At 45.8% G+C, this 25,108-nt stretch overlaps 2 protein-coding genes across 2 annotated transcripts in view; one reads left to right on the top strand and one right to left on the bottom strand.

Annotated features, from left to right (window-relative positions):
- SPATS2L (spermatogenesis associated serine rich 2 like) overlaps positions 1-25,108 on the top strand; it is a 726,913-nt gene that overhangs the window by 331,821 nt on the left and 369,984 nt on the right. The gene's annotated exons all lie outside the window — the stretch shown is intronic.
- The window catches only part of SATB2 (SATB homeobox 2), a 412,340-nt gene that overhangs the window by 312,252 nt on the left and 74,980 nt on the right, over positions 1-25,108 (bottom strand). The window contains exons 7-9 of the mRNA XM_080400567.1: positions 19,781-20,253; positions 6,421-6,633; positions 1,605-1,760 (exon numbers count right to left, since the gene is read on the bottom strand). Coding sequence (XP_080256693.1) covers positions 1,605-1,760; positions 6,421-6,633; positions 19,781-20,253 — 842 coding nt within the window. The remainder of the gene's footprint in view (positions 1-1,604; positions 1,761-6,420; positions 6,634-19,780; positions 20,254-25,108) is intronic.

Raw genomic sequence — 25,108 nt, 5'->3', positions numbered from 1 at the left:
TTCAGTCCCTCTCTATTTCAAGAAGCCTCTGGGTATAATGACAGGAAGCTTGCAGGCAATTTTAAGCCAAACCTCAGAGAGGCTGGCATTCAGTCTGTGTTAAACACTCCTTATTAAAAGCTGTCCAGTCCGGATTCTGGGTGGAACTTTGATATCTGCATGGAGTAAAGAATAAGGGGCACGTTTGCAAAATCAATTGTGCAGTTTTTATATTTACTGCACGTTTACCACATATGTCATTTATTACACAGTGGAAAACCGTTAAATGCACAGTAGTTGTGCCAAGTGGCATTATGCTTTTAACAGCTTTATTCGTTTAACAGCTCCAGTTCTCATTATATTTTGCCATGTGGTACATGAGATTTTTATGCATTTAACAGTTTTAGAGGGTTCCATGGTATTTTCCTTTTATGTATTTCATACTGTGCCTGGGATTTTGTTGGGGGGTAGAGGGGTTGGGGACTGTAACCCCTGTACCCTGACAAGAGAAAGCAAAAGGCAAAGAAAATAAGAGATTAAATGAGGAAAGGAAAAGGAACCAGACCACCACACACCAAGGCACAAATACCTGTAACAAGGACAAGCCTCTCCCATGTGCTCCAACAGCCTTTGATGCTTTGTTCGTATGCCTTTCACCCTCGTATTTTACATCTATTTTAATGACTACGATGTTGTTTCCCTGGACAGAGGACAGGGAAGTATGTCTTTTGCAGAGCGCACGCATCTAGGTACTTCTATCCCACTCCCTCATCGTCACAGACACATTTGCACATTTTTGCGTGCATATTGATGCCCTCTTCCAGCACAATAGAGTAATTTCATCCAGGATCAGAGGCAGCCCTTTTCACTGAGTAAACAATTCCTTCCAATGGTCCACAATCCACTTGCTGCCCTTCCTACAAAAAATTCCATCTGTCCTCCTTTCCACATAATCCCTTCTGGTGCATTATATTTTTTTTAAGAGTTGGATGAAAATTTTAAATTAATGGATTCTCTTCAAGAAATTCACCCTGACCTGGGTTTGCCCGCATGTATTTTTTACACCCAAGGTAGAAATTCATCCAGAACTCACTGCAGTGCCCTTTCATGCCTTTTTGTAAAAAATGACTCGATCTGATGTGAATTATTCACATGGCAATACTGTATGCAGCACATACAACACGCAAAAAAAAAAAGAGGAAACACCTGCCTAATATGCGGTTTCCCACTGCCTTCCCTCAGTTAATCACTTAAGAAAACAATTTCTTTACCTGCCAAATGAGAAGGATACCATCATTTTGAAAGGTCCTTGTCCCACTAACAGAGGCGTAAGTTATATACCACAAGTGGGACAAGACACGTGTGTTTGTACCAAAGGGGAGAAAAAGCTTGGCTGTGAGCTGATCCTCTCCTCAGCCTATTTTAAAAGGGAAAAGGAAACCACTTAAGCAGGCAAAAGCCAAAAACGGGACAGGTTCCCCAGAGATGAGGATTATTATTATTGTAGGAACAGATGTATTTTTATTGGTGGGAGGAGGATATGGGTCTAGTTCCAACCCCAGAGTTTGCTTTAAAAACAGAACCCCGAGAAGCCCCACAACAGCGAAACCCCCTCTACCACTCACCTGACTTTTATTGGCAGCCACTTTGGCAAACAGAGCTTGAGACACCTTGGCCCTTTTCATCTCCTGTTGGATCTCGTCATAAATGGCAGCTGTGATGTTGACGCTGGCGCCGTCCGCCTTAATGGGGAGGTCTGTTGTTGGTGTCGAGGTTTTGGCCTACCAAGAGACCATGAAAATAATAATTAAAAAAGTGCTGCTTTCAGCCCAGCCATCTGTGCAGAAATTATCAAAGGATTTCAGTCAGCTGATGCCAAACTGCATTAGCTACAGAGGGACACTTCCTGTCCATTATTCTAATCAGGTTAATTGTGATTGGAAATAATTGCAGTGCATTCCTATAGGACATGCAAGGCCCTGTCAACTCTCCCCCTCTCCCTCTCCCAGCGTGTTTACCGAGCAGCTTACCAACAGGACAGGTAGCCGGGGCTGCTCGGCTGCAGGCAGGCACTGGGGGTGGCTTTGCCAGCCAGCTACCGCGGCACCAGCCTCTGCTTTCTCCCCCTCTCTAAAAGTGGCCTACACCTTGGAGGAAGAGCCAATTCTCCCAGAAAAAATGAGTAAATGGGTAGAGGTCTCTAAATAATAAATTATTACTCAATTTAATGCACTCCCTCAAGTCTCCCTCATCCTTTATTAAAACTATATGTATGTCATTTGAGTATGTATGGTTTCCCAGCCTTATCATCATTATGCTAGCCAGACAGTCACCTAATTTCACCTAGGAAATCAGTCAAAATGAAGAAAAAAAAAACAACAAAAAAACACTTCATAAAGCTGGGCTTTGGCATGCCTTTGATCTGCTGCCCTCATTCTCCTAAACTCATATTGAGATTTTGTGTATTCCGCTGCACTCCTTTTAATTGAATGATTTCCCATCAGCTTCTGTGACAAATGAAGGACAGTAACGCATGCTGCCAGTACTTCCCCCAGCCTGGGCTACCCTGACAAGGCTTCTATCAGTAGAGTTCAGCAGGTTGCTACACAACTTTTATTCTAAAGCCCCTTGGCCACGGCGGTCCCCGGAGCGCCTTAGCAGGCGAGGGAGCGAGGGCCGTGTGATGCTCGCCAAGCGCTCCCGGCACCCGTCGCCCCTCAGAGAGACAGATCTCATCTGCTTTCCTGAGCTCAAAGAGGAGAGACACCAGGGCTGACCACTGTACCCCATACACCTTTTAAGGGAAACATGTAGGTTATTGATGTGAATCTGTGTTTCCTCTTGAGATGTAAAGGTCTTAGCAAACGAAGCAACCCAGGTGGCAGAGCTCATGGTTCCCAAGAGACCCCAACCTCCCGTAAACCCTGGTGGCATTCAGGTATCTGGCCCGATTACAAACCTCAGCTGGCTCCTGTTCTTGTGCCAGAGGTGAAGCCTGCTGGAGTACACCTGTTGTTAACTCTTAACTCGGCAGACATGCCCAAATGCCTGTTTGTTAATGGGAAGGTTAAGTAGGCAGAACCAAGCCTTCTTAACTCCTCCTTCTGTTTTGCTGTCCTCCAAATCTTCCTCTCCCTAATGTCTTTTTTGTACCAAAGGCCACATTAATAACAGAGCCAAAATCCAATCAAGACAACAATCTAGACTAATCACTCTTCCTTCTGCTTCCAGATAAAGCTTTAACCGACCTGCACGGTCTCCCTCGCCCCGCGCCGCAGCTCACCAGGCACTGCGCTGGGCTTGCTCCCTGCCTGTCACGGGCAGGACCCACGCAGAAAGGGACCGGGGGTTTGCTGCGCCTACTCCGGCCACCCCCTGTGCCCAGGCAGCCCCCCAGCCCAAGCCCCCCACCACCCACAGGCCGGGACCACGGGCAGGGTACGGCCCGGTGGATGGACCAACAGGGACACCACCGTGCTCTGAAATCCAACGTTCACAGACTGGTGAGAGTTAGACTGTGGGAAACGTCAGAAAACAGAGATCACGGGAAGGAAGAGGACTGCCCAAGTCTGTCAGGACTCATTTAATGGAGCTTCATTTTACCAAAGACCCTGCAGTGCTTTGACGGGTATTACAAAAAGCCTTCCCAGTTGCTGGAGCCTTTGGTTAGCACAACAGCCGAGGTCACCACAGCCTCAAGGGCTGTTACGGAGGCCTGAGATCCCAAGAACAAACTTAGCGTGTCAAAGAAAGATTTAAAATATAACTGCATCCTGCATGGGTCTCCTACACTGCTAGCTCCACAGCCACACATCAGAAAAAAAGCCTGCCCTGCACCGTTTCATATGGAATCACTGAGATAGGAAGGGCAAGTACCAAACCAAAACATCACAGTCTCGAAAATAAAATATTTTATGTTAAGAGGCCTAGATTCAAAACTGGTCTTGATATTAAGGAGTTTGCTGTGATTGAAATGTCTTGCTGCAAACACCGGGGCAAAAAACAAGAAACAAATGTGCCAGAGCAGCGAAACCCAGCTGTTACTGCTGGCCCTCCGCTCACACACGACACCCCCTCGCAGCTCAGAGCCCCTTCCCACAGCACCCACGCTCGTGTGCCAGATCAAGCTGCTGCTTCCACCTCAGGGAGGTCCCGAGCAGGGCACCCACTGCGAGGGGGGCTTGCAGATGGCTCTGAGCTGGGGAGAGCCAAGCCGTGTTCCTTGGCGTGCCCTTACAGCTGCAGCACGCCTGCCCCACAGCACGCCCAGCCCTTCCACAGCGATCAGCCAGTGCCCTCCTCCTACCCTGCCCACTCCAGCATCATTGCAGAAGTACTGCTGCAGGAGGTTGGTATCTATGGAAACCACATTTCCAAATGCCATTCCATCAACTTCTCTGGCACCCTAACAGAATTCCTGAAAGGATGGTACAGCTCCTACTGCGGCTGGCCCAAAGCACCCTGCACCAGGGTAGGTAACGTACCTGCCTAGGGAGGCGATGCTGCCGCGAATCACTGCGCTGCACACGAGGGCAGCATTTGTCTCGTCAGAACTAATACTGGGCATATGGGGAAGTGCAGTAGCAGTGCTGCCTGCCCGGGAGCTGGGAAGCAGCCTCATTTGCAGAGGTGTCCAAGTTGTCAAAACAGCACCTGTGCTGACTGGTGCTGGCCCTCTGAGGACTGGGGAAATGTTATCCAGCGGGCACAAGGCGAGCACTGGGTATGCAAACCTTTGTTGCGTTGCTTTTGCTGATTAAAAACCTTGCAATATTCTACTGGATTCTTCAAGTTGAAATAAGGCAAGAATGGGCTGCTTTATACTTCTAGAGTACAGTTTTCTAGTAACGTTTACCTTTTAAAAAGACAGGCAAAATTTCCATTATATTAGACAATGTTCTAGCTATGACTATATAGCTATGGCTAGAACATGGGAAAATGTCATACTGCAACAGAGGAACGAGATGGGGCAAGAGACCCGATTTTTATTCTCACCAAATTGCATCAAAACTCTCCATTTCATTCTGCTATTTGATTCTAGTTGCAAAATATATCGCAATAAATATAAGTAGGAGCAAGCTAATTCTTTCATGAATAAATACAAATGCAAAAAGTGGATACATTACTTAAACATTCAAAGAGTTCCCTCTATAATCTTTATTTCTTTGAAAGGTAACTAAAAAAGGTAAGAGGTATACAATGAGTTTCCCATGTAATAAAAATTCAGTGTCAAATTTGTGTTGGCTGGATATGCTTGCTTTCAGTGAAAACGGTTCTTTACATTGTGTCTTGTGGTGAAGTGCACCCAAACGCCTGGGTTAAACTGAACAAGCTCAACCATTTTTACACCACCAGCACACCTTCCTTAAGGACGATCAGTGTGCATGTAAAACTATGCCTCCCTCACCCCTGACGCTTCCTTATCTTTAGCAGCTATGGCTACAGAATGCAGTATGAGAAGTGCTCAGTAATACTATTCTAAGCACGGCTAACGCAGCCTGAGATTTTGCAGCTACATGACTGTGAAAGCACCGAAGCAGGAGCTTTACACGGGCTCACTTACCAAAGATCAAGAGAAGAGCAAGAACTGACCTGTCGTGTCTGCACAGTTAGAAATTTCAAACTCAAGTTAGGCAAATGTCATGACAAGAGTTAAATCATCACCTCTGTGCAAGCACCCTTGCTTTTTCAGGGTATATGTCTGCGACTGCAGGCTGTCTGGTAAAAGAGGGGGAATGACTACTGCAGCGTAGTATGTGGATGCTCTTTCTTAGCGCAAAGGAACAACCTACCCAGGGAAGTGGGTGGCAACAGCACGTTAATAAACACGTGCAGTGAAGTCAATGAGATGACAGCTGGTTTGGAGCTGTAAAAGCATCATCTTCCTTCCCAGCACCCTGCCCATCACTGCTTTCTGTACCTCAAATAATTACTCATGTAAACCTCTAACTCAAGGATCAGTCCTATGCAGAGTACAGAGCACACTGATTTCTAGCAACGCCTGTCTAATTCACTGTTTACCTCTGTTCACTACACACTTTTTACTGAAACGTATATGAACCTCTCCACAAGCCCAGAAAGCTCCTCTGCGTTCTGCAGAATGTAACGTACACAGATCAAAGGTTACGTGTGCTTTCTGCAATATATTCTGCAATAGGCATTTAGTGGACATATATCAACAGCCTGTAAGTAATGCCCACATGCACTCTTTCAGGCGTTACACTTTTGTTTGCATTTATGGAATTGATTAAAGCTAGAATCATCATCACATTCTCTTGCTGAAATCCACTAAATGTCTCTTAGCAGCTGCTCCAAAACCTTACAAAAGGATTTCCACAACCTATCTGTGCAAGAATAGCAACAGAGAGGGGAAGGCTGGAGAGGAACCCCTTCCCTGGACTAATCTACACAACAAACAGGTAACGAGGGATCACATCTTACCTGGGGGGTTCTGGAGGAGCTTGGGCTGCTGGCAGCTGAAGACACCATGCTCACGTTGGGGTTCATACTCCTCTCTCTCTCGTCCTGATAGATACGATCCCGCTCCGAGTCGGGCAAGTTGAGAAAATTCTGCATTGCCCTTAAGTTTACCAGGAGGGACTGGGAAGCTGTCCTAGGGTCTTCTTCTTTACGCAGGATCTCTGACAACAAGCCCTGGTTCAAAAAATTTACAACAAGGAAAAAAAAAAAAAAAAAAAAGCTCAGTCATGTGTTGGTTTGTGTTTGTTGTTTTTTTTAAATTTGTGTTAGTGTAAACCAGCTGGGTTGCAATACTGAGAACCTACATCAGAATCTCATGGGCTCTCCCAGAGTGGATATTTTGTAGGGAAGAGTTTGTCTTTCTGGGGGCCGAGGTTTTTATTTTGGGACTGTCCTATTCTGGCACCGTAATAAGCTTCTGAGTATGGAGATGCTGGATAGGAAGGTAGGTACACTGGGTAGAAGAAATTGCAGTTACCACCAGGTGCTTGCTGCAAATATTTTAGGAGCTGATACATCTCTCTCTCTCTCTCTTTTTACTTGAAGCTGGGAACACTTGGCAATCCTCTTCATCTTTGACAAATCTGCCAAGGTTGGTAAATTTAGTTTCGACATTTAAACAGTGCAGGAGGTTTATAAAGAAAACGTTTGGCTGGTTTTTGATGTTGCAGTCCTTTCACTTTGGTTTGGACAGTCATTTCTGAGAGGAGACAAATGGAGCAATAATAAACCCTTAGAATCTAGCTTTAGGAATTTAACCCGTTTTTTCACGCCTCTTATCACAGGCTTCACGTTGCAACCATGAATGAAGACCACATTCATCTAGTTTTTACAAAAGCTGCTATTCCAGGAGGTAACCAGCACTGCACTTCCAAAAAAACAGGAAGAGGAAAAAAAAAAATATTGGAGAGATGAAAATGTCATTAGGAGAGGTTTAAATCTAACTATGGGATTAAATTTATGCATAACTATGCACTCAACAGTTCCACAGGTTATCTAGAAGTTAAAGGCACAACACACAAGCCTGGATCAGGGCCTACAGAAGCTACTGGGACACAGCGTGTCCACCCCCCCATCTGACACTTCACAAATGTGCATTTTGCTCCAAAAGGCAGTAACAGCCACTTCCTGAACTACAGATGCTTAAATGCACTGGTCCCCAATAGAAGCAGAGAGGGATCATCTCTGCCCATCAAGACCACTTATATCCTAGGAAATGGTGCTCGTTGTTTCGGAAGGCTATTCCGCCAACATGTTTCCCTGAGCAGCCCAACACCCTCCTTCCCTCCTGCCGCAGCCCAGGGCTCTGCACCGCGGCTGCCAGGAGCGCTGGCCACAGTAGCCCTGTACAGTGCCAGCCGGAGCTCGGAGGGCTCCCCTCGACCCGCTGCCGCAAGGAGCAACACCCAGCGCCGCGTGCGAGGGGAGACGGCAGCACCCAGGCGCGGTCTGGCCGCCCCTGCCCACAGGAGCCTTCTGCAGGTCCTTACAGCCAGGAGCGAGGCAAGCTGCCTCAGGAATACAGTCACGGCTAACTCCTCTCTTGTGAGAAAAATGTTACCGAAAAGCAACCAGGTAGTCAAACCCCTGTGATGTTCAGTCTTAGTTTATCTTCTTCCCTACCAAGAGTCTCCTCCAAAAAGCCTTGCTAATACACTGCCCCTGTGTTGGCCAATTAACCCAGCGCCGACGTTTTCAGTATCTATTGATCTTTTTAGCAGGCTTCCCGACAAAACCAACCAACCAGCCAACAGTGTATCTGTATCTGCATTTATCTGCTATCTGCTATGAAACACCTACATTAAAACACACAGATGAAAACTCTACTTCAGCAGTGTTGATGCCAGAAGTGCTCAAAATAAGCTCCGCACAACCTGAAGGTAGGCTGCACACCGCTCCATCTCTTCAGCTCCTTATCTACATCACCAAGCTAAGACAGTCCGAATTACATTTTCCTGCAATTAACAGAGTAGCTACCAGGAGGACTGGAGCTGGGAATGAAGCCGTGGTGAGACCCTCCAGTCAGAAACGGGATCGGGAGAAGCCAGCTGGAGAAAAATCTCTGTGCTTGGAACGAGCCTGAGGCGGGTGCAGTGCTGGGCTGGCCGCAGGCATTCTGCGACCTCAACGCAACTGCAGGCTCATACTTGGGATCTTCCGCAGGGCTCACCACCCCTTAGAGATGCTAGAGACACTCTGAAAAGCTTTCCGAAGTTTGCCAGGCTCACAGGCTGGACAAAGGACATTACAGAAGCCTGAAACCATGACTTGAGCAATTTCAAGATTGATACAGTAAGTCCCTATTATAATTTTCCCTTGAAGTCAGTGTAAAATTCTCCAAATGCAGTAAATCAATTAAATACTGGTTCCACAAATTCTTCAAATTCTTAATTTCCTAAGTCTTTTAAAGGATACGTAACTTTTTACTAAAAGAAAGGATCAACTTCAAAAACTAATGAGTTTAGGTTGAAAGGAAGGTATCTGAAAGCTACTGGAGCTGACTTTAAGACAGCTTTTTCTCCCTCCCATCTTAACCTGGCTAAATTTATGGTCTAATTTCAAAAATGGAGAGCAGAAACACATGTGAAAGCATGCCAACAATTACTTTCCAGTGCAGCCATTGACTCCCTATGTAAATCAGAGGCTCACAGGTACAAGTGGCTCGGTTGTGGCTCTGATCCATCACCAGGAAGAGCTGATCATGGGGCAGAGGCAGTGGTTTTGAACCCAGCCTGCGCCTCTTGTTTCTAGGAAGGTCTCACCTCCACCACAGGGACACAGCAGAATTCTGCATCGCTGCTGAACCACGGGGACACACTGCTGCTGGGAGCCTCAGCTCCTCATGTGGGCACCTCCCCGTGCCCCGCTCCCCGTGCCCCCTCCAAACCCGCAGGCAGAAAACCTGGTTGCAAAGAGCGTTTTTCTGCAGCTCCTCCAGGAGCCGTGGCAGCTTAGGCACCACACAAAGAGCAGGACAGATAATAAGAAAACTGACTCAAGAGGGAAAAGCCTCATGTCCTCCTGCAACCAAAGATAAACAACACTGGTAAACACCAGTGGCTAAAGAGCAGAGTGATTGGGTAGGACAGTGAAGTATCTTGACAGCAATAACATTTACAATAATGCAAATCTGAGCCACCAAAGTATATGCAAACTAACCAGCAAGCAACATTATAAAAAATAAAGTGATATTAAATAATCTGTTCAGCCTTTTTGTCACCTGCAACAAATTAGGCTTTCAATATGCAAAACATCTTCCTTCCAGAAAAACAAATGATCATGATTTCATTTAATTGTAATTTAATGAGGCATAATGTACTTTTTAAAGTGATATACACCAGGTGTGTGGTGAGGAAACCGGCCCAGCCAGACAAACCCTACTGTTTCTATTTTTGAGAAAACCCTAAAGCCAGCCAGGGACTGTTTTCATTTCTGCAAATTATGTTTCTGCTGGAGGGGGTGAGGGAGGGAAACCCACAGCATTCGTACATTTGTTGTAAAATTCCATTGGCTAAATTAGCTCATTCCGACTTACTTACATCTCACATATTAAAAAAAAAATAAAATTTAGAAAATTGGCAGTTTGCAGAGTAATCAACTCTGCAAACCTAAAAAAAGATCTTCAAGGACTAGAAAGTCTCAAAGCGATTTTGAATAGCCAAACAGATCTTCTGTACCAAACACAGCTCTCAGGATACGTTTTAGGACACTTGATAATATCTTTGCTTTTCCACTCCTGTACATCACTTTTAAAACTGATGCTGAAGAGACAATTGATGAAAAGTTTCATGTTCACACAGGCTGTGCTTGCAAACGAGGCGTGTGCTCACCCTGAGACAAGGACTCTGCGCAGGCACAGTTCGGTTTACCCTTGGAACTTGCATCATTTTTAAAATTATACACTGGACCCATAATTGACTTTAAAAAAATAATACCACTAGTGGAGAAAGGAGCACATGTCCAATCAAAATAAAAAAGTCATTGGATCTATTTAAGGTAGCAGTAATTTTGACAGTGCTTTTTCAAACTAGCTGCCATGTAGTCCTTCAAGCCAGCAAAGTCATGGTCATGGAGGTTCGCTTGGCGCTCATTCTACAAAACCCCATCCGTGAACTCATTTCTTCTATTCTCATTAGCTACAGAATTCCGGGACAAACAGCTCTGCAAGACAATGCAGCAGGATGCATGGTGACCGTTACTCAGACCCCTGCACCCGAAGGACCACCTGCCCACCCTTCAAGGCCAACACAAAGGCTTGACCAAAGCCCACAGAAGGTGAGCAGAGCCCTTCTGCCTCCTCCTGAAGGGCTGTGGCTCAGGCCCCGAGGGGGTGTCCCTGGGATCTCAGGGGACAGCAGCCTGCACTGCCAGTGACCGGACACAGCACCCTTTTGCAAACAGAGCTTTTCAATAGCAATCGGATGGGCGTGATGTGGCCATGATGGAGCGCAGCCCAGACACCGATACCCTGCCAGTGGAGAAGGATGAGGGCCATCAGGAGACTTGCAAGCACTGGCCAGGACCCCACATGCACCAGGTCTGATGACTTGGATGGGAGATGTGTTACCCCCCGTGCAGACCTAATCCACGTGTCGATGAGAGCAGGAACTAAGGTTAACACGGTTCAAAACAGGCTTTGGACAATCAAAATGCTGGCCAATGCAAAAATTTAAGTAAACCCAACTAATGTGCTAAACCTCAGCTCTTCTGTTCTGTATAAGGAGATTATATGTGTAACAGACTAAAAAAGCACAAACACTTTTTTCATACTTTGGGTTTACTTGTGCCTCTCCATACCTCAAGCTATTGCCAAAAGCAACAGAGAAAATGCTGAAATACTAGAAAAATATTGCTCCTGTAATACTTAAAGTTCCAAATACTTTCAGCCCAGTACTTGTAACTGAGTCACAACAGAAAAACTGTTCTGTTCCCCTGAGGTATAGATGTGACTCTGGTCAGGATCAGAAAATGTGGGGATTTCTTCAAATTAAACAGCCGAATCTTAACGATCAGTGATGTAAACCTGCCCAGTCTCAGCATCCCGGCTCAGCACGTGAGGCCCATTTCCAGCATGGCAGGCAGCACTTGGGGACCCCTGGTTAGCTACTCATTCCTCCTGAACTACAATGAAATTGTACCTTCAGCATACAACAACAAACTTGATTTTGCTGGGCTAGAATGACTGTTTATATTTGAAATTGTCTGCTCTTGCAACTGAAAGCTAGAGGAGGCAGGTCAGCCCGGGGAGCTCTGCAGCAGAAGCGCTGACTTCTCATAACCCTTCAAGGGAATAAAGCGTCTCCACCTGCTGTGTTCTCCCATCAAGGCAGGCTTTTACCATGACATCTCTTCGCCTCTCTGCATTTACTCCAGGTCCCACCTTCAATATTGTCTTCTGGGCTGAACAAGATACATTCAACAATTCAAAAAGTACTTCTCTGTCTCCAAGTACACAGCACTCAACAAGGACCTCTATATGAAGTACCTGTAGCCTTCTTAGGAGTCAAGCTCATTTTCAAACGCTCACTGCTTTGTTTCCAACCCTTGCATCTCTTCCTAATCCCAGCTAGGATATGAAGCAGAAATGCTGGAAGTCTCTTAGAAACGCTTATCCTGGCAACATGTTCAGTCCGATTTTGCTGAGCAAAATTGCTTTAGATAACCAGCGGAAATTTTTGAGTGGTTAGTCGAACCAAGTACCTTCATATCCACCCTGTCATGGTTTCCATCAGGCAAAACTGCATTTGCACCCTGTTCCCTGACCAACTCTTCTGTCTCAATGGGCAAAACGTCAGGTGCCACGTTCGTGTCAGTTCATGAGAACCTCAGAACTCAAAGGACTTTGACTCGTTTTCCATCAGTATGAACGGGAGACCGGCTGTCTCCCAGTACCCTCCAGTGTAGCTGAATGCATCATATCAGCCCCTCATTTAAAAGAAATCTCCTGATCTCTAGATTCACCGCCTACAGCCAGAGTATGAGCCTCGTTCTTAAACTCATTTAACTAATGCTAAAATACACACATCTCAGGAGAGCGCTGCTTAGGCACAAAGCATTTAGAGGCTGATTTGAATAAAACTTATCCAGGGTGCAACAATGACAATTTGATTTTTATTATTAAAAATGAAGTGTTTAAATCCTCAAAGAAAATGCCTTTATTGCATTAGTTTAATAAAGCCTCTTTTTTATTATGGTATCTCTTTTTATGAGGGAAGACAGGCTGTGTATGTGGAGCTGAATGTCGATACGTGGGGAAAAGGAGGCAGAGAAAGCCGACCACCTGCAGCTACAAAGTGCCATCATTTATATGACATGCATGTCAAACCTTCGTACCGAAATACGCCAGAAAATGAGCAAGACACACAGCTCGTGCACACTCTGTATATCCATGCATTTGCTTCCAAGGCTCAGGACTCCTGTGCATCAGCTGGGCAGGCAGCAGCCGCCTCCTACAAGCACACATTCTGAAAGCCTGACTCACATGCTGCTTAAGATCTTTTCATTCAGCCTATTGAATACAATTAAGCTAATTGAAACTGAAATTTTGGGCAGTGCACAACCCACTGTTGGAACAAATATCCCATGTACCAAAAATCTGCAATTTATTAAATTAAGCACTTCCCTTACAGACTGCCTTCTTTCCTGTGAGTACAACAGAACGCTGCTTGTGCCGCACTACACACAAGAATAAAACAAGCAGGCAGCATGAAAGGGTTTCATGCAATAAGAGAGAGTTTTCTATGGGGGGAAAAACCAACAAAAAATCCCCCCCAAAACCAAAACCAGAACCCTTGCTAATTGAAAGTCTGTGCATAATGGGGCAGACAGCATAGTGATGAATGCCGCATGACACTAGATATCAGGCAGAGAATTAAAGCTGCTCGTCTTCCTCTCACTTAAGTTAAAGGGGAAATTATTTGCAAAAGGAATTCTGTCCAGGACTTGGCTCACGAACAAGCAGAGGTGGAAGAGTTGGTTATTTCGACAAAATGTATTGCTAATCTTAAAGCCTCTTAGAGGACCCTTTTCTGATCCCACTTCAGTTTGGGGGAATTTTGCCAAAGAAAGTAGAATTAGACATAAATGAGAGGTCACCACCCACCTCCCTCCTTGCCTGCCCCCAAAGTCTTTCTTTGGAGCTTCCTTACCCACCCTGCTCATGCTTTCAGAGCCCCAACCCCTCAGCAACTGACTGGAGACACCTCTGCATGCTGTAGAGGCATGACTGCCCCTTACTCGTTGCAGAAGTCTGGACTTGCCAACAGTCGCACCAGAAGCTGGGGTACCTCCAGCATCGATCCTGCTTTTCCCTATGTCTCCACCCATTCCTGCAGCCAAGGTGCGGCTGAATCCCTCGAACAAGGTGGATCAGTTCAGTTTACCTCATCATAAACCTCACTGCACCCAAGGCTGGCAGAGTTGCCTCCTCCCTGTGCCGTTACTTCCTTTATCCGAAGAGGTGCGGTTAGGCACTTGCTAGCCGGGCAGGAGCTGAGCTGGGCAGGAGCTGCCTTCCTATCTGCACATTGGCCAATGCTCTCACCCGGAGCTACTCGGGGCAGGAGGGAGGGAGCAGTGCTCTTTGGGAAGAGAGTTACAAGCAGCCAGAACATGCCCGGTGTTTTTACCCAGCTCTCTTTGTATCTGGCACCACAACTGTTTCATTCAAAAAGCCTCAGGTTCACGGGTATTTCCAGTTTTTGAGGCTGTTCAGTAAAACAAGCACTGGCCACTTGCCCAAACAGTTTACTAGTTTTGGCTATTATGTCAAAACATTGGCAAAAAAAAAAGAGGCTTAGGAAGAAAAGAAAGATATAAACAGAAACACTCACTCAGTCTATAGGCTTTGCAGGCCACTGAGCGCTCCTGAGGAGCAGAGAGGCCATTCACTGAGCCAGTGGTTTAGGCTGGACTGTTACAGCCAGCCCGACTGACCATCCTGACTGCGACTCCATGAGCCTGCGGCAAAGAGGGATGGATGCTGAGCAAGCGGGGAGAGGAAAGAGAGTATGTAGATTTTCCTCTTGCAAAGCAGGAGGATTCACATGACTTATTTTTCCAGGTAGGATTCTGAAGAACACGGAGCGTTTCAGCACCTCCGGATTTGCTAAAAAACTTTCCAGAGAAGGATAAGGAAAATCCAAGTGAGCATTTTAATGCATTTCCTTTAAAACAATCGCTCTTTTTTTCTGTAACCACCACCACCTGCCCATTTATCCATACATTACCACCTGTGATAAGCAAGCTTTGGTTATTACAACTTTCTGGCTGCAACCCGAATGCTGTAATAGGAGACGTTATAGTGCAAGAGGGAGATGGCACAAGGGCTCTGCCCTGAGGATGATCAAAATCACACTGTTCTCCTCCAGGAAGAAGCCTGTAGCCTTGGTAACAGCTTTAGCCAGCAGTCCCCTTGTCCTGCCTCCCATTTCACAGCAGCTCAGCACACCAACCTGAAGGATGCCTGTGCTTTTAGAGGCTACTAGTCACCTGGTTACCCTGATTTAAAGGTGACGCGTGCTTCAGCCAGGCAGGCATTTTCGGAGAACTCCAGCCTGCACCGACAGCCCCTTTGACTTTACTGAACTGTTTGAGACCAACGACGGACAGCTGCTCCCCCTGCACATTAAAACCTTCTCACCTTCTTCAGCCTGTACCTTGCAGGCACTTCCTTCACTCTGGCCTTTTCAAAGCTTCGACTGCTTTTTTAAAATGTGCACAAGGCAATTCCAAGTGCGAGGTGCATCTGCTCTGCCTCTGACAGCTGGGCTTCTCTTGTGGATTTGCAGTATTAATCAGACTTTTCCTTGCTTTTTTCTCAAGATTGAATGGTTTTATACAATCAAAAAGTGCCAGAGTCTTACAGAAAGCAAAGCATTCACTAATGAATGTTTTAACAGCAAATTCAGCTTACAGCTTGGCTGCATGTCAACAGACTTTCTGAAATGCCCTCCATTTTAAAACAAAGACATCAGGTATGATCATGTAACTCTAAAAGTGTTTGATGGGCCTCACGCAGCTCTCTGCCTTCCGTTCGAACCCACTCACTCTCTTGCACATAGTTTTTAGGACCCAGGCAAGGATGCCCAGTTTTCCACTAGCAAGCTATTAGCTCACAGCAGCAGTCCAAACAAAGGAAACAATATTTCAGTAAACAATACATTCACATCAAGGAGTGTACAGATTTCCACCTTACCAGTCACAGCCCAGCAGAGCTGCAAAAGGAAGCCGAGGCCAAGGATCTCGGCCATGAAGAACTTGGCCACAAACTGCATCATACCCATCTCAACAGGGCTTCCAAAACAGGGCAGAAGAGCCCTGGTTCCACCCCTTGGGCTATACCACCTTCTTGACCAGTCTGGATAGTGATGCACTGGAGTCCACAAGAGAGGACCGTTCCTGGAGTTAAAAATGCAGTGCTGCCAGTTTCTGCCAGAGCACGGAAGGCTACACAGAACCTAAGAGGGTACCTTTCCAACATACACCATTCCTACCATTGCTGAGCACATTGTAAGCAACACCAGCTTAGACAAACATGGTAGTGTGCACCACCATTTTAAATGTTTTTAAGGTTGTGTAGGAATTTCCTACTCACTAAAAACACCTTCAATAACTATGTTGTCTCTGTGGGTCTGAGAACTCTCTTCCACCTGTCATGTTTGCTGAATAAGTAAGTGTTTAGATTCTACAGTCGGGTGAATTAAAATTGTGATGCTGACTCCCTAAAATGCAATAAAAAGAAGGGGCAGAAGCTGGTCCAAGGCATTTACTAAAAATCAGTCATGCACACTCCAAAGGTTCTTCATACCCAGTTTCAAATAAATATGAAAATGTTCACTTTGGAACTTTCTGTTTGGAAGAGACCCTCTTTGTGGTAGCACAGCCTGGGCCAGCTCCTAGCCAATGCCCCACGCAGCTCTCCGTGCCCGCAGCAGGTACGGAGCCGCTCAATGTTCAGTGCCCAGCTCCGAGTGGGCCCTTGGTGGGAGCGCTGTGCCCCAGGAAATGCCCAGGATTTGGCACAGAGCCTGAAGTGCTTTGTTTTCATGTGTGCAGACAGCACAGCCACAGGTATAAGCAAATAGTTGTCTTAGGCTGTGTATTTCCAACTTTCAGAGGAAGATCTAGATGTTTCATAAACCATACAACTGCACTTCTCCTTCTGACCCTCCTTAGGTCCTCCTCCTCACACATACATGCATACATACATGTGCCAGCCATTTGTTCTGATGGATTTAGCCTAGTTTGGATCAAAGCTTCCTCTACTTCACTTAACAGATTTGCTCAGATGGAAGGTCTCAAGGGAGAAATAATGTCAGTAAGAGGGGTTTTTTCAGCATTGAGTATGTAGGTCATTGGACTTTAAATTAGAGAATAGTTTATCTATTAAACAAGCCTCATAGTACATATTTCATGAAGCTATACTTAATTATAGGGTAATGTGCACCACAGAGTTTCTATGGAGAAAGATGAAGCAGTGGCCCATAATGCAGTGATTAATACAATTATTAGCTGGCTGCCATACAGCATCTATTACTTGGTACCATCATGAGGAACAACAGACCTCCAGTTTAGAAGGCTGGTACTTCCTGTGAAATGCAACAAACCCAAACATTTCCAGAGAGAAATGCGTGCCGCTCTGTACTTCCTGAGGAGAGGATCCTTGGAGGCAGCAGGGAGAATGCAGGGAGGTCAGAGTAGATTTGAACCTCTACTTCAAGTGCCTTCTACGGAGTTTGCTTCTCCACTACGGGTGTGTGGGAACATCATGCATCTGCTGCTGCGCAGTGCAAGGCTGACTGACTGAGCATGTCTTCTTAATCCCTCAAACAGTCTCCAATGTGAGGAGAGCTTGATTTGAGCTGAGGACAGGGAAGCATAAGTATGTACCTGCACTCTCTTGCCATAGCGATGGCTCCTAGGGACACGATGCACTACATGTAAGATCCACTGGTCTTATACATTAAGGCCCCGTAGACTAATGAAACACAGCCATGGGATGAGCAAATCTTTTACAGATGTTTAAGACTTGCCTGTTCTGGAATCACTGTCATGGACTGTATAGTACATCGTATTACCTGTGATGGAGGGCTAAGAAGTAGGTAATTTCTTTCCTTTTATATAAAATTATATGCCTGAACTCCTGTAATGAAGACATCAAAATGAGGGAAGATTTTTTGTTTGTTTGTTTTTAAAGAAAAGCCAGAGAAGTTAGCACACCCTAAGATAAATGTCAGCAGGAGTACTGACAAAAAAAGTGATACCAAGTCTGAATTACAGACACCTTTTTATACACTGAATTCAGATGTAAACCAGTCAGAGGACAGAGCATCACATCCCATCTGCAGGTGCAGCCCTGCCCAGGAAAGGTGCTTGGCACCTTCTCAAAGAGCACTACTTTGGCATGTGCACTCAGTGCTGCTCAGGTCTGTGCTTTCGATGAGTGAGCCCACTCCGAATGGTTACACACCTGGTGTCCTAAGTCATACAGAGCATTTGAAAATGCTGTCAGGTGTGACTGCCCACAGTCACACTGCCAGGAGCCACCGAAGTCAGGAAGAAACCACATTTCACCCAAAGACCTGCTTAACATCCTAAACCCACCAAATCTATGCAGGAGGTGTAAGAAGACCCAAAAAACCCCATCACCACCACCAAACCATACTGCAGCTGATTTAGCACAGATTTTGGATTATCTATCAAAAGTGTGGTGCAATCTCTGCCATAGCTGCTATGAAGCACCACAGCAGACACACTGCTGTGCCACTGCCAGGCAGAGGCCAGAGCAGTCTGTACCACGTGCTCACCTCCTCCTTGCTGTCCTGGCAAGTCAATACACAGTGTTTGGTCAATAACATGCAAGGTGTGTGGGTTCCTGGACACGCAGCATCACAACTCTGCCTCCTTTTAAATAACAAGCAGAACCATTGATTTAACACACACGTCGTATGACCGCTTTCTCGCTGGGGAACGAGCTTTTGGTTTAACAGCAGACTCGGGCACTACCAACCCAGCTCTCCCCATCTGGCTGAAGCTGAGCCTCCTGTTCAGTGACAACGGCAAAACCCTCGCTGGCAACATTACTGCTGACCTCCCGCTCAAGTTCAGAGTATGTCATTCTGTCAGTACCATCTACCTTGATTATACCAGGCTTTATATACAACGGGTTATGATCCCAGAGGGATGAAAAGCTTTTCCAAATTAAAAGCAGCATTTTAAAGAGGAAATACTCATACATTCCTATGTAGTTTTCATTTGATATCCTCAAGGCTAACCCCAGAACTCAAAGTCATGTTGATTGGAAGTGAATGTTTTTTTCTGAGTGCAGCCATCTTATGAATTTAATGGAAGAAGGGAAGTAATAAAAATGTGCTCCATACTTTAATTAGTTCCCTCATAACATGGCATTTCCAAAATGGCAGTGCCAAAGAAAATCATTAATCCAGATCAGACAAAGGTGCTGTATGGGGCAAGGGACAGACCTCCGGGAGACATACACACACCCCTTTTTTCTCTCGCTGGTACAGCTTACCTCGAAGACCAACTCCCAGATGCACAAAAGAAATCTGTACCAATATTAAATGCTAAGCCAGTTTCCCTTTCTTTAGCCTTGCTACAGAGCATCACAAAACTGACAGTTCATACTTTGTATGCCTTGACGGGCAGCAGGATACATGTGAACGGCCAGTGTTCCTGGACACACATTCCTCCCCTGTACACCAGGTCCTAAGCTTAAGTTGACGTTATCGTGCGATCATTTCAACATCTGCACTTCACCAGGCGAGTGAGAAAACCTGTGTCAGATGTATGAAATCAAACACGATGTGCTGCAAACGGCAGGCATCTTTCCCGGCAGGCAGTCTTTAGGCCTATGCACACTTGTCTCACAAGTTTCTGGTGGCAGGAGCCCCTGGCACTGCTGCGGCATCAGTTGCAACACAGGAAGGAACTGAGGAAGTGACAGAGGCCCAAAGACACCTCAGACTCTCACTGCCTCTTGTTCCTTCTTCCTGGCCACCAGGCAGGGACAGAAGTTTATATGCCCAGAGAGGAACTCAGGGAAGAACTGCAGAGCAGTGTTACTGCCAGAGAGCACAGCCCAGGTAATGGCACGGGGGTGACCAAAGGCAAATGAGCAGCTGCTCCAGGAAGAAACAGCCTTGTTCAAGCCCAACGGGGGGGGCGAGGGGCGGTGGTGGGGGGGGTGTCAACCCGTTTCTGTGGCACACCTCCCGCCTCGATCTGCAGCAACCATACAGCCCCACAAGAGCCACGACTCTGCCCCCTCAGTGCTTCCTGGTTATAGAATAGAAATTGATACCTGTGTGCGGTTGAATGCTACTCTTGCAAAGACAGCTTGAGACACGCTGGCTCTCTTCAGCTCATCTCTGACTTGCTGGTAAATATCTGGAGAGACTTCCACCGACGAATTTGATGGCTCGGGTTTGACAGCTCTAGGGATGGGCGGATGATTCAAGAACTGCTGGTTGATAGCTTGCGGGTGCTGGTGAGCCAGTAGCCGGCTGACAGCAATCTGTTGGTTTATCAGATGGGCCATTGCGATCTGCTGCCTCACCAGTTGTGGACTGAGCTGAGGAGACAGGAGCCCAGGGTTTATCATTGTCTGCATCGTTGGCACTTGGTTTCGGATTGGAGTACTGTGGTGAATTTGGCCATGAGGAGACTGTTCATTAGTTTTTCCCAAGGTTGCCAGCTGGTTGATATTTGGTAAGTGCATGGGACGTTGACCAAGAACACAATAGTCTGAAAGGTTTTCTCTTTCCACTCTTTCCACTGTTAAAAGAGAAAAATTAGTTTGCTGTCATTTCAGTTTGCACTTACAAGAGGACCATTAGGGTAAGGGTTACTGCAGGTGACCGTACACAACAGCCACTGCTTTAGTTTGCAAAGCTACACTTGCATAAAAGCTTCACAGAAACGTAAGCAAAGGCAGCACAAAGTAAAAGCAACAACAATAATTAACATTCTTTTGGACTTCTCAGGCATCACCCACTGCTCAGGAAGCCTCCTATCAAACTGGCAGCAGATATCCTCTCCAGACTCATTTCCTGAAGAAATTAGCTTGGACATTTACACTGTCACTAACTTTTGGATCTCCCACACCCAACTGAGTAATGTTAAAAGGGGTCAATATTCCAGCACCACTGGCACCTAGGTGAAGGAAAGAAACCTGAATTAGCATCCAGTCACACAAACCCCACGGAAGCCAGGCCACTCGCTGGGCAGCTCACAGAACAGCTCCTCCTTATGAACTCAGCAAGTATTATCTTTTCTGACATAACACCACCTTGCGTGGATAAAGCGGTCTGGTAACACCAGGTCACCCAGGTCACTACAGCAGAATCACGCTGCTTGCCTGAAAGCATGCTGCAAAACCGTGCAATGCACACATGAGAAAACGTAAAAGCAGTGTTCCTCTAGCCAAAGCCTCACTGCTTTGAGTCAGTCCAGAAACCTTAAAGCATCTCTGCGTGAAGGTCCACTTTAAAGAAACGGACGTCACTCTCTTCAAACAACCTTTGTTTAGCACAACAAAGGCCAGTGATCCCTAAGTGACACCATGCTACAAAAAATGAAATGCTACACACAAAATGCATATATTGTGGTTTTATAAGCTGATACATACTGTCCCTTTGAAATCTCCTATGTCAGCGATATTGCAATAGCTTTCATGTAACTGCAAAACTAAATACACATATTACAAAACTAAGCTTCCTTTAAAAGTAGTACTTGAAATACAATATGAAGTTTAAAAAGTACACAAATATAATTATTACTTAGATAATTTTAAGTAATCAGAAGTCATTTTACAGTACATTGCAGTTTCCACGAGCCTCACTACATGCAAATGCATAGGCATTTATATAGTGATCTGATAAAAAAGTTTTAGGGATGTGTATCATACAACTAGAAAACTACTACCTCATCCCTGTATTGCTCCCAGCAAATAACAAGATAGGATTCATTTCATAAATACCATAATACTATTATAACTTGTGTAATGATTAACAACTGCACAAGGCTTTGAACTCTTTTTTTAAACTTAATCTATATAAAGCTTTGAAGCTTTACACAGTTAATACTCAGGATGACAGTTTACTGATGACTTTCTCCGTCTCCTTCTAAATAGGAAGACGGCTCTTTTCACCTTCCAGAGCTAATCTCCGACAGAGAGGGCTGAATTCTCACTGGGGAGGGGGTCATGCCCTGAACACACACAAACACACACAGTTACTATCTTCAGAGCTGCCATTCTGGAACATCACAAGGACTGAATTTTACAACTAGGTGAATTAGAACCCAAGATTTTCTTCTAACTCACTCTTGCCATTCTTTTGAAGGAAAAACCCACAACATCTTTAACCTTCCATAAAAAAAAAAAAGTATCTTTAAACAAATCTTTTAAAACAAAAATCAAGCATTTCTAAGAAAATTATTAATTCCATTCTCCCACAAAAGCCAATGTTTCAACCCAACTAAGTCAGTGCTTTTTGTGCAGTATATTTCAACTACGAAAGGCAATGCCATGCATGCAACACACAAACACCGTCATCAGCAAATGACCATTCTGCTACGTTACTCACGGGCCGCCAGAGACATAATGCTGTGTTTCAGTTTGCTGAAAATACTGAGAATTCCTGTTCAAACGCTGCTGCCCATGATGTCAGCAGGCCTCCCTGAAAGCCAGGTACAGAAAGCTCTACACCGCTAGTCTCTGGCTTTAGGGACGGACATGACATCAAGGTGAAGTGTGAAATACAAGCAGTGTTAATACCAGGGATGGGGCTGGCGTCGATACAGAGATATCGTGTGCGGGCAGGGGAGTGGGGAAGAGGGACTACTTTGACACAGCCCCAGACCACATCCTGCGACACGGACAATTCAGAGCCCACGTGGCCACACTAACTATTGCCTCCTCAGCCTCTCCGCAGTAAGCCTGCACCTGGGTAATGTCGGTAAATACACACAGTTGCCAGCAAAACCAAATGTAATTATTCAAAGGTGCAGTAGCTACTTGGCAGTCCAGAATTAATCTGATGTAAATAGAACAAAAACATTGCTCAGTGTACATGAAATAACTGGAGCATCCTGCTACAGGAAAACACAACAAGAACTGCTTTTGGTCTTCATTTAAACCCCTAGAAATCTATAGTCCTTCGAATAGGAGTTTCAGAAGAGCTGAAATAAGTTCTGATCTGTTTTGTAGTTTAAGGAACGCTCAGAGAATAAGTCACCGAAACCAACAAATTACTACTTGTTATAACACAAAAACAGTAACCAAGTGTTTTTGAAAACTTGGTGAGAAATAAATATAAATAACATTCACTTTCTGGGCTGAACCACATTTGCCAAGTTTCCACCCACTCCTGACTTTAGTGCCAAGTTACAAACCCCTATAAAAATAAAGTTTAAGATGAAAAGGCTGCCAGGCTGTTAATCTCTGCAGTGCTACTTGGAATTACAATTACACAAAGACACCACCTGACCTGCTTCCATAGGTGTATTTTTTCCCTTATTATCAGTTTCCTTTTTCGATCACACAAGACTATATAGCCACGCATATACTCCCAATAAACAAACCAGATTCTAGTCACTTCAACCACTTCAATAATAAAAGGTTACCACTAACAGTTACACTGGATGGAAAAAATGTGCATTACTCAACTCCTCAAGACTCTTTTCTTCTCTAACACATTGCCCATATCAGATTCCCTGTTGTTCCTTGGTAGCTATGGATTGGTAAGGCTCTGTGGGGCTGGACAGAAGCAAGCCTGAGACAACCCCGAGATGGAGACTGGCACTGCCCTGGGAAGCAGGCCAGCTTGCCAGGAATGCTCTAAGAAAAAAGGGATACAGGAGCCACAAAGCTGCTGCAACACCAGTGTTCTGCCTCAGCCCTTCCTCAGACAGGGTTTTTCCATTTGCATCCTCCACTTTCCATGTTCCTACCCCATTACAGTCCTTCCCTTACCCTTCCCTTGTTTGCTCTTGCTCCACTCCAAGTGGGGATACATTCACAGCTCTTGTAGTCCTGTATCAACTGGCTAGTACTTGAGTATATTGGAATACAAAGCAGTGAAGACAGAGCAGCAGGACCTTAAACTGGGGTGCTGTCTACATTCAAGTATTGCCGATAAACTTCCCTCTGCTAGTGACGCCTGTGCTGGTTAAACGAAAGCTGGTTCAGGAGGCTGTTACCCACCTCCATCTGTGGTATGACCACAGCAAAAGACATAGCAGCACTCCCCTCTTCCCCCTGCATCACGCTGCCTGCTACGCGATTCTGCAGCTCTTTGCTTGATGAGCTCTTTTACACCAAGTACAATGGCACTGTCGCATTTCAGAGCCACCCACCCTACCAAAGCCATACACAAGGTTGGCAGATGCAAGGTATCTGGACAACAGGTACTGTGCTAAGCTCAGCAAGCAGCTCTTGAGCACTCCAGGATAGCATCTGCCCTTCATTTTCCCTATAACCCGCCCCCCACTCCCCCAACCAGTACCTCTGCAAGACAGTCAGAAACCAACATAATCCCCAGAATGGGAGCAGCAAATTGTCGTATTTCAATGTTCCTTTCTCTTCTTATAATGATTACCACGTGTGTCAATGTATTTCAACTCCATACTGAGTTAGAAACTTCCTGGATACAGCACAAAAGGACTCCAGCGCACCCTTCCCCTCTGCGATGCTCTTAACCTCTACCCAAATCTTCCTTGCGCAGTCGAGCAGCTGACGCAGTCCACAGCACAATAGCTTGGGGTGGTCCACATGCAACTTTCCATTTGAAATAAAACCAGCTCAAAAGATTTAAAATAAGATTTATTTCTCCACCTTCCCTTCCCCTCACCCTTTATTTTCACTGAGTTGTTAATAGGAACATTCTGACAAACAGCCTGTGGGGCATTTCGGGCTTATGAGCAGCACGGAATTGACTGACAGCACTGGAAACCAAATTCCTATGCACAATAACGGATGCGGCAGCGAGAGCAAGAGTGTAACATGTCTCCCAGCACCACACTGCAGCGGGGACGCAGAGGACCCACCAGCACCCATGGCCCACCGAGTCCTGAGCTTTTCAGTCCCGCAGGCATACAGGCACTTCGCCCCAGAGTAGGAAGGGGCTGGTAAAGAAACGTTTTGTAATAAGTTACTAGCCGGCAGAATTGCCATGCTTCAATTGTGACAGGATGTCACCACCCAGGGCTGTTCTCCAGTGTTCCAGAGTGTGCTGCTTTGTTTCATTTATTATTTAAAACCTGGTGATCATAAAAGCCATTACCAGCAGTGGTCACGGCCAAGCAGGGAGAGCTCTGTGAACTCTGATGTGCCCTGCGCTACGCTCGAGAGAGAAAGGTTCCCACAGCTTCTCCTGGCTTAGCACCATCCTACTCACTGGAGCAAGACCTGGACTCTGGAGCCATGCCCAGGGGACGAAGCACTCCCGGGCACTGTACCACCCGCTGCCTCGCGGAGACAGGGCTGCTGCGCGACACCAAGAGGGTGCCCTCTTGCTTATGCTACATAATTATCAACTACCACTTTGTAAATAACGGAACAACTCTAGCGCACAGGAGGAGCTTTTAAAGTGGTAATTCTGTATCTTTTAATCTATAATTAGGATAATTA

Source organism: Falco punctatus (assembly GCF_963210335.1).
Source record: "Falco punctatus genome assembly, chromosome: 8".
Classification (NCBI taxonomy): Eukaryota; Metazoa; Chordata; class Aves; order Falconiformes; family Falconidae; genus Falco; species Falco punctatus.
Note: the sequence above shows the minus strand (reverse complement) of the source record. Positions and strands in the feature narration are given on the sequence as shown.